At 37.2% G+C, this 10,549-nt stretch overlaps 1 protein-coding gene across 1 annotated transcript in view; it reads right to left on the bottom strand.

Annotated features, from left to right (window-relative positions):
• ak8 (adenylate kinase 8) overlaps positions 1 to 10,549 on the bottom strand; it is a 27,357-nt gene that overhangs the window by 3,703 nt on the left and 13,105 nt on the right. The window contains exons 10-12 of the mRNA XM_016477437.1: positions 9,673 to 9,804; positions 8,772 to 8,861; positions 5,429 to 5,570 (exon numbers count right to left, since the gene is read on the bottom strand). Coding sequence (XP_016332923.1) covers positions 5,429 to 5,570; positions 8,772 to 8,861; positions 9,673 to 9,804 — 364 coding nt within the window. The remainder of the gene's footprint in view (positions 1 to 5,428; positions 5,571 to 8,771; positions 8,862 to 9,672; positions 9,805 to 10,549) is intronic.

Below are 10,549 nucleotides of genomic sequence, written 5' to 3'. Positions count from 1 at the left end.
TGGGGGTTAGGACATGCCATTCTTGTCCCAAATGATTTCATCCAGGCCTCCAGAGGATGGGAACCTCACAGCCTCTTCCACATTATTTAATTTTTAGCCACCTAAACATTTTACACAGACTGAGATTTTTGTGAAATGTAATTCTGGACCAATTCAGCTATAGATAAAGACCAATAGGAATTTTACATCATGAGACCTTTTCCACAAAAAGGGGTGAGAATAGTAAGGAGAGATCTAAGTTGGTGCTTTGATTAAATATTTAAATGTCTTTGTGTTCCTGGCTCTCAGTACCACTGTGAACCACTGGGCCCTCTGAAATGGACAAAGGAGACATGGTGCTTTAACTGACTATTAGTCTGGACTGAAAATGAAAGATATTTGATGTGTTTAAGAGCCATGATAATGTGTGTGTATATGTGTGTCTGTGTGCGTAGGTTTAATTATTTCAGAAAAAGGCTTCTCTCAATTTTTTATGAATATTTGTCTTAAAAAAGAAATAATAACTACTCTGCAAAAGCTATTAGAATTAATATTTATGCTTCCTCATTAAATATTTATAAATGTGGAGGAGCAAAAAGATGGTGCGTTGTATCTGAGGCAGGAGGATGGGAGGGTGGCTTCTTGTGTTCGTCTTCTTATTCTCCCACTTTTTATGTGGGGGGAGCTGTACAAGATGAATTGATTTACATTAGATGTTTCTTACATGACAGCTGGAGATCCTCTAACAAATGACTGACTAAAACAAGGCAGATAACAAGAGCCTGACAGTCTTCAGCTGCTACAAATGATCACGAACCGCGCAAGCATATCCTGCCATTAGTATATATATGTGGGTGTGTGTGTGTGTGTGTGTGTGTGTGTGCATTTCTATTCTTCCACTCGTATACGGTATACATTAAGTAGATGGTAACCTTTGACCCTTTTGTTCTTCAGTTTACTTGCTGAGCTGAAGTGATCCAAGAAGGTCTCGGTCCATCCGATCTCTCCGAGCGTTGCCGCTCCCGTCAGCCCTTCTGCCTCCCTTTCTATCTCTCCAAATTAAGAAATGAATGAGGGAAAGATTCTTTACAGGTGGCCACAGCAATGTTTACCACTGATTAAATTGTAATGCTGCCCCTGCTGTATAATTGATAAGCCAATCAGAGGAAGTGTTGCTTGATTTGATGGGGAGCAGACACATGAAAAACATTTAAGTAATAGAGAGCAAGAGCGCAGTGCAGGTGGAAAGAGAGAGAGAGAGAGAGAGAGAGAGAGAGAGAGAGCGCAAGGCAGGGACGAGAGCAGGTAATTGGGCCAGACTCTTAGATTACATGGCTAATTGCTCTTCTTTATCTACCTGTCACAGGTAGCCATGCATATTTCAAAGCTCCCAAAGACTCTGATTGTTTGCAAGCGTGTCAAGGCTGTAAGAGGCTGATGACTAGCCAAACTGGAGAGTAGTTAAAGACTGGTAGGAGGGGTGGGAGTGAGATCAGCGAAACAGAAGCAGTAACAGTGACCTGCTGTACAGTCCGAGAATGAACGTGCAAGAGGGGTTTGGACATGGGTCTTTAGAGAAGCTCATTTATTTTGTGAAACCTTTCATTTAATAGTCATTTAAAAGGGATAGTTCACTCGAAAATGAAAATTCTGTCATCACCCTTGTGTTGTTCCAATCCAAACTTCTATGACTTACTTTATTCAGTGGAATGCAAGAGATGAATTTTTGAAGAATATCATGGCCATTGTTTTCCATATAATGAAAATGAATGAGAGCTGTCAAACTATAAAATTACAAAGAAAGCACCATAAAAGTGGTCTATATGAGTTGTGATATATATTTCAAGTCTTTTGTAGTCAAACAATAGAGAGAACTCGAGAACTGGATCAGTATGATTCATGAATGAATCACTGAAACCTGTTCATGAACCAGGGCAGATGTTAAGATTTACAAAAGATGACAAATTTCTGTTCCTTCTGTTTCACAAATCTATTGCACAGTTTCAGAGGTTTTGGAATATAGACCACAAGCTTTAAGAACTTTTATAATACTTTCATGGTACCTTTTTGTAATTTCACAATTATTATATGGAAAAGAGCAGCCAGCATATTCACCTAAAAAGTTTCAAGAATTGTGATTAAAATTAAAATATGTAAATAAAATATATAAAATTAAATATGCTAAAACATCAAATGATGATAAAAATAATCTCGTTTTAATTCCCACTCAACAACTTTTTAGTTTTTAAAAAGTTGCCTAATTTTAAAAGCGTAATTTCGAGACCTGGAAAAGTCATGCAAATGAACTACATCTTATAACTTCAATAATTAATATACATTTTTATAGGTATGTAAAGATCTGAAATATTTTATCATAAAAAGTGGGAGTTAAAAATCCTTTTCCAATAAATCAAAAATGGCTGGAAAATCATGGGGCCTTCAAATAATGTTGTGGTCAATGTGGGGTCTTACACGTTGCTTTGGGGTTCATATTGCGCATAACATTAGATAATTCCTTTAGACTTCCTTCTAAATTGAAAGTGTCACACATCCAAAGCCAACTGTGACTGATCAGCTTTTGAAAGAGGATCAGATGATTGCACCATCAGAAACCAGAGCAAAGGCATCCTCATTTATCTGATGAGGGAACTTCATTAGCGAGCGACCTTTTTCCTTTTCTTCTTCTTTCGTCTTTCATGGATCAGGTAACTTCCTTTACATGACAATAGACGGAGCGCTAACTGGAACAGACAGCCACTACTTGAATCACCAGCCACTACAAAATATTCAGCAAGGCAAATAGGTCATTATTGTAAGTATATTTGAACAACTCAAAGCCAAAGTACACTCTCAGAAAAAAGGTACAAAGGCTGCCAAGGGGTGCTACCTCTTCAAAAGTTGCACCTTTGTACCTAAAGGGTCCATAATGGTACCTTAAGGGTACATATTAGTACCTAAAAGGTACAAATGTGTACCTTTAGAAAAACTGCCGCCCCAGTGACGGCTTTCGTACCTTTTGTTTATAAATGTACAATAAATATGTGCCTACAAAAAAATAAGAATTAAAAAAATTAAGAATGTTATTATAATTTTTTTTAAACAAAGCTCTTAAAATAAGACTAACCACTGGGTTTTAATCCACTTTACCATATAATTAACTACACAAAGTTTGTCAATACAAGCTAAAGACTCTGGTGTGACTCCCTTATTGCAGGCAATGACTCTCTGTTAATGGAGCCCTTTCAGGAAATGGGTAAAGGGATCCCTCCAATCTAACCAGTATGCCAACACTGCTGCACTCTGTCCCCTCTCCCTTCTGCCAGTGACACCTATTAAATGCCCATGCCCTGGCACGGCTCCAGGAGGAGCTGACTTATTCATCCTCACTAAAGCCTGGTAACCAGAGAGCTGTTAATTAATAAAGCTGTCAGGTACAGCGCCGCCATCTTTTGTTTATAAATGTACAATAAATATGTGCCTACAAAAAAATAAGAATTAAAAAAATTAAGAATGTTATTATAATTTTTTTTAAACAAAGCTCTTAAAATAAGACTAACCACTGGGTTTTAATCCACTTTACCATATAATTAACTACACAAAGTTTGTCAATACAAGCTAAAGACTCTGGTGTGACTCCCTTATTGCAGGCAATGACTCTCTGTTAATGGAGCCCTTTCAGGAAATGGGTAAAGGGATCCCTCCAATCTAACCAGTATGCCAACACTGCTGCACTCTGTCCCCTCTCCCTTCTGCCAGTGACACCTATTAAATGCCCATGCCCTGGCACGGCTCCAGGAGGAGCTGACTTATTCATCCTCACTAAAGCCTGGTAACCAGAGAGCTGTTAATTAATAAAGCTGTCAGGTACAGCGCCGCCATCGGGCCATCATCGGCCCATCGGAAACATTATCTCCCCATTGTTTCAGGGCCAGGCTAACCGCGGGCCTTCGAATCAATTACGCTAATGCTATGTAAATGAGGTCTCCTGCCATTACCTCAAACAACATGGGCTGTTAATGGAGGAAATAAGGTCTTGCTACACAGAAGCGGCGAGGGAAGCGGACACCGTAGCTGCTTGCTAATCTCTGGGATCCAATCTTAATTCCAGAGAGCACATAAAATGGGGAATATGATGAAAAATCATAATGAGTAACAACAGAATACGAAACAGGCCCTATGGTGATCATTTTTCCTAATGTTATTGCACAGATTTGTGCTCCTGCTCTTGTTTCTGTGTCAAAGGAGACAGAATTGGGACACGGTTATTTTCACTGATGACCTAGCCTCAAAGTGAGCTCTCTGATGAGGGGACACACACAGAGGACAGGTTGTATAATCTAAGTGCCATCAGATCCTCCAGGGCAGCTGAGTTAAGGGTAATCTGAGAGGGCAATCTGAGCTGTGTGGTTACACTCACTATTTAGGATAACTGAGGAGACACGAAAATCACAAATAATAATCTGAAAGATTCACATAGTGCAGTTCATTATCTCATTTGCTGAATTGTTTTTGTTTTTTAAACACCTACTCTATGTTTACATCTATGTTTGTCACTGTGAAGGTCCTAGAACCCGTAAATGAATGGGAACACAGTGGATAGATAATCTATAGTTTGAAATCGATACAGGACAGAATTGGATGCAAACCAGTGGTTCTCAAAGTGTGGCGAACCTACAGCTCTCATATATAGTGCACTTCTGTACATGCAAATGCACTGTGCTTGCCTAGTTGCATAATTCCTTGCCCATTGTAACATTTTTTGAAAGAAATTAATGTTTATTCAGCAAGGATGCATTAAAGTGTCACAGTAATTTTTATTGTTATTGTTAAATTCTAAAACATTTTGTTCTTTTCAACTTTCTTTTCATCAAATTATCCTCAAAAACTATATCATGGGTTCCACAAAAATATTAAGCAAAAAAAAAACAAAAAACCTGAAACTGAAGACTGGATTAATGGCTGTTGAAAATTCAGCTTTGGCATAATAGGAATAAATTACATTTTTAAAATCTATTATTATTATATTATTGTTATTTTAAATAGTAATAATATTTCACAATGTTACAATTTTTTGCTGTATTTTTGATCAAATGCAGCATAAGATATTTGGAAAAACAAAGATATTTAACGTGTCACAAAAATTATATTTGTTCAAAATAGCTTCTTTTGGAACAACATGAGGGTCAGTAAATTATCACACAAATCACAGAACTGGGTAATCTATCCAGTCATGCCAAAAATGCTAATAGCTAATAGTGAAGATGTTTTTTTTTTTTTGTAGTTTCAGAGGGAGAAGGGAATGAGAAACCAACTGAGAACCATTGTTACAAATCACTGTGATAATAGTTTAGATCGCTGTATAGTCATATGCCTTCCACAGTTAAAGAGTTATACATGCTAAATTTCAACATTTACAGCCATTTAAATCAGTTGATAGTGACTGATATACCTGTTTGGTATGAAATTAGACTCTTGAAGTTCTTCTGCCTGCTCCACATCTTGAGGAAAGCCATGGAGCACCCAGCCTCGCGTGGTACAGTCCATCCTGCTCAGTCTCTCTGTAAGGATCCGCAGGACTATACTTGATGGCACTGTATGGATTAAACCACAAATACAGCGAAAATATGGTTATCACCTATTTATACCTTCTTCCTAATTACATGACAGAAGTACAACAATACAAAGAGTAGAATACATCAAATTAAGGCAAACAAAAAACTCAAAAATGTTGACGCAAGAGGTTCAGACTCCTGAGAATCAACTTGCTGTGTCCTTTGAATGACACTCATCCTATATAAAGTAAACATGGTGTTCAGAGGGGGTTTACCCCATGAGATGCATACACAAACACACCTGCTTAGCATTTGTTTGAAATACTGTATATGTTTCTCCCTGTAGGATGTCAGATCACAGTGTTATAGATCTAACGGACGTGAGAAAGGCCTTTCATTTGTTTACTTCTTCCAGGTACTGGAAGAAGACTTTATGGAAAGAAGAAAAGTAACAGTATGAGAACTTTTTGAAGTATGAAAGATGCAGATATAGGATGCCGTTTTAAGGCTTTAAAGTACCAAATAAACAGTTAATTGAAGCTGATTCGAAAACACATGGGCACAAGCGGACAGAAACCTAAATTAATGTTTCACTTAAACTGAGGTGCAGGGCATCTAGAAAGCTGGAGTGCCCCATTAAGAGGATTAAATTAAGGAGATGGTCTGAGGAAAACTGAACCATCATCATCTCCATGCTAAGCATCAGTGATCTCACCATCAAGCGGAATTGTCAAGGACGTGCCTTTTGTTTGTATCTATCAAATCAAGGTGGTTTATTCAGATGTGAGGTGATAAATAATTAGTAGACACGGTGTCATCTAAATTCATGTATGTACATTTTGTCTTTTGAAGATATTTCACGGGTCCCTCTCATACTACAAAAGCAGTCAACGGCTGGCTGACAGGCAACATAAGCGAATTGTTTAAGGGGATGATGGCACCTCTTAAAACCGACGGAACACGCAGTTGAGGAGGGTGGCGCTCGTAATGTTGCGGGAAAATTAACGAGAGCGGCGGAGGACAAACAAATAATGAGGGTGAAGAGAAAATAGAACAGCATTCTTTAAGGAGCGCAAGCTGGCACCCAGGGGGGTCCCCGCAGCTGGTGAAAAATTAAAGTCGACGGTTTCAAACTGTCCAATTTCCACATCAAACGCACACAGCCTCTTTGCCAATCTCTGCAGCCCTGCTTCAAACATCAGGCAGCCTGGAGAGGCTTCCTCTTCTTTTTTCTTTCTTCTCCTTCTTCACTTCTGCTAAGACTATTTTTTGGTTTGCTTAATAATCCGGCTTCTCAAATCCCAGAAGCACTGTACTGGTTACACTAGCCACCATCTCTCCATCGCCTAATTATACCCCTGTGAGGCTATTAATCAACTTGTAAATTATTTAGGCAAGCTCTCTGCCTCAAATCCTCACTGTCACAGGAAAAGGGGGAGAGAGGCAAAGGAGAGAGAGAGAAGGCACAAAAATCCCCCTCTCCCAAGATACCGCAGCCCTGTTCAACAAGGCAATGGAATACGAGCTAACAAAACATTTACATAGCATTTCTTATGCACACATTGCTACTTCAACAAACACGCAACATGAATTTATGAATATATGTTGCACGTGACAGATACTGCTAGCGCTGAAAAGATACTTAACATGCTCTGACAGATCCGACAATCATATTGGGTGTTCATGTGTACTCATCAGAGATTATAAACAAACCTAAGTTGAGTCCACTCTCAAGAATTCTGCATGAGCCATAATAGATTTTATTCCTACAATATTCCATATAGTAAAATCAATATGATTTGGTAGCACTTTATAATAACTTTCATTAATAAATCACAAACATTGCATCATACTTAACAGAGAGTTCATGTACAAATCTGAATATTTCAGAAATGTGTATCAATACATCCGTTTCATGATGTATAAATATTTCAATGGACAAGAACTAATAATCTGTTGTAATAATGTTATCCAAAAACTTCAAAAAGTATAATATAATATAATATAACAAAACAATAATATATAATAATTATACATCAGTGCAGTTTTTTCCTGTAAAATTCTGAAATTGTTCCTGTATAAATCTGCTTTGAAACAATCTGCATTGTATAATGGGCTATCTAAATGAATGTGATATTATATTATATTATTATACATTATTATTATACAAGCTTTTAGTTCAGGGCAAGATTTTTCTTGTATGTACGATGCAACTGGTAAAATGATGTCTGGCTGACAAGTAGGAGTTCAGGTTCAAGCCTATTTAAATTAATAGTTCACCAAAAACTTAAAATTCAGTTATCATTTAATCACCTTTATTTCATTCCAAACTTACATGAGTTTATATACTGTATATACTTACTCTTTTTGCTATGAAACACAAAAGAGAAAATATTTTTAAATAGTTTTTTTCTTACAATAAAGTCTAATGTTGTTTCGACCCCACTGACTTTCTACTACTGATTTACAGCTAAGAATGTGAATTGTAAAACAATGAGATGACATGTAGCTCTTTTAAGTGATATAAGTTTGAATCTGGCTTGCGTCATTCCTCCTCTTCTCCCCATTTTTTGTCTTCCTTTTACTATCTTATCAATGAAAGCGTCAAAAAGGTGAAAAGTAAAAACATAAATGCTTATATTCTGTGATTTGCATCCCATGAGAATCTTTATTAAATTAATGAAAACTTGCTCAAGGCGAGTGGCTCGGGCAGTGATTGGCAGTCCCAGCGGCTGAATGCATTCTCTGAGGGGCGGGACTATAGATATATATATATTTACTTATGGTCTCGAAGGGATTTAGAACAGGAAAGTGTTGGGCAGACACAGGGGGTGTGAGATGGGAAGGGAATAACAATGATGAGGATGAATGAAAGGTCACAGATAGTCAAGACATCTAGACCATTATGGTGTGTTCAAAATATAAAAGTACTGGCTGTCTACAGTAAAAACCTAAGAGGCCAGCAAGCACTGTGATTTTGATTAAAAGTAACAAAACAGTCTGCAGAATTATATGCTGCAAATTATAAGATAATCATTTAGAATGCAGTTACCATAAACTAATGTCATATATGTGAATATAGCACAACATGTTCACCGTCCAGACTGTTCTGGCTGTAACGGGTCCAATTATCTGGTCAAAAGCAGGAAACAGAACTCTGCAGCTTACAGACTGGGGTTTCACTTGTTCTGTATGATTGACCCATTTGGCAGTAGGTATAGAGGAGGTGAGGAGGCATACCTTGCTGTTCTGACTCCAGGTAGGGTTTAATGAGCTCCCCCATATGGCTCTCATCAGCTGACACAGCCTTCAGAAGCTCACCACAACAAACTACAGCGACAGAGATATAAGAAAGAACAGAAGAAAGTTTAAAATAAACAACATAAAACTATGGATGCTGTACAATGATTTACTCATTGGTTAGTATTTACTCTTTAAAGGGGTCATATGATGCTGCTAAAAAGAACATTATTTTGTGTATTTGGTGTAATGGTCCTCTTTTGGAAGACTAAACAAAGTAGTTTCGCTTTCACAACGAAGCACACAGCGTCTTCAGGACATGGCTGCAGCGTCAACAATACTACAGCGAGAATAAAAGTTACGCCTTCTTTCTTCGCGTGAACATTTGGGCGGCGTTATGCAAATCTTCCCAGATCGTGACGTAGGTATGTGGGGGCGTGTTAGAACGAGCCGTTTTAGGTAGGCGTGGTTAACTCTTAACTTTTATAAAGAATATCTCTGGTTTTGAGACTTTAGTGTTTGCAACTTTACAGATCTTCTTTATGCACCAACAGCTTGTAACACTCCAAAGAGAAAGGAAAAATTGAAATCGCATCATATGACCCCTTTAAAGTAAATTACTGTTACTTTGCATGATTTTTTTGTGTTGTTTTGAAGCTTGACAACACCTGATCACAATAAACAGTCACTGTATGGCAAGAGCTACGTAATTATCCTTTAAAAATATCTACTTTTGTGTTCCATAGAAAAAAATAACAGCATAGTTGTTTGAAACTACATGAGGATAAGTAATGACAGAATTTTACATTTTAGCTAAACTACCCTTTTTACAATGTTGAACCTTGCAGATAAGAAAAAGTACAGATGGAAAAGTGACAGCAGAAATTGAGGAGGAGCTTACTGTTGACAATGCCATATTTCTGAGCAATCAGTTTTGCCTGAAGACTCTTCCCTGAACCTGGGGGTCCAAACAGTAGGATTCTGGGAGTGAAGGGTGAGGCAGACTGACGTGGAGTACAGACATAGTTCAGCACTGCAATATAAATACAAAACAATCAAATGAACGCTACATGATATGTAACAGCGCAAAATAAATGGGTGGCCAAAATGTTTAGATAAATAAGACTTTCAGTGAATGAAAGACAACATGTCAAGCAAATAAATGAGAATAAACACTAAATATCTATTATTATCAGTGCCACTACAAATGCACTAACACTAACGTTCAACACTGCTCTTATACTTATCACTGCTCTATTTATGCAGTCAGCTCTATTAATACAGTAAAAACAGTAATATTGTGAAATATTATTACAGTTCCAAATAGCTGTACTACCATAATATATTTTAAAATATAATTTATTCCAGTGATGGCAAAAATACTTTTTTTTTCTGCAGCCATTAAACCAGCCTTCCATATGCTGATTTTGTGCACAGGAAACATTTCTTATAATTTTAAATGTTGAACACAGTTGTGCTGCTTAACATTTTTGTGGATTTTTTTTTCAGGATTCTTTGATGAAGAGAAAGTTCAAAAGAACAGCATTTACTTGAAATGACCCCAAACTTTTGAACAGTACACATTACAAAACATGTTTGTTCAACCAAACACAGATTAAATATAATTAAATTTTCTCTAACCCTGTGGTGACTGTTTAGTACCGTATCATACTTTAAAGGGATCATATGATGTTGCTAAAAAGAACATTATTTTGAGTATTTGGTGTAATGAAATGTGTTTATGCGGTTTAAGGTTCAAAAAACACATTATTTTCCAC

Source organism: Sinocyclocheilus anshuiensis, unplaced genomic scaffold, assembly GCF_001515605.1.
Source record: "Sinocyclocheilus anshuiensis isolate Anshui unplaced genomic scaffold, SAMN03320099.WGS_v1.1 scaffold1495, whole genome shotgun sequence".
NCBI classification, from domain to species: domain Eukaryota; kingdom Metazoa; phylum Chordata; class Actinopteri; order Cypriniformes; family Cyprinidae; genus Sinocyclocheilus; species Sinocyclocheilus anshuiensis.
Note: the sequence above shows the minus strand (reverse complement) of the source record. Positions and strands in the feature narration are given on the sequence as shown.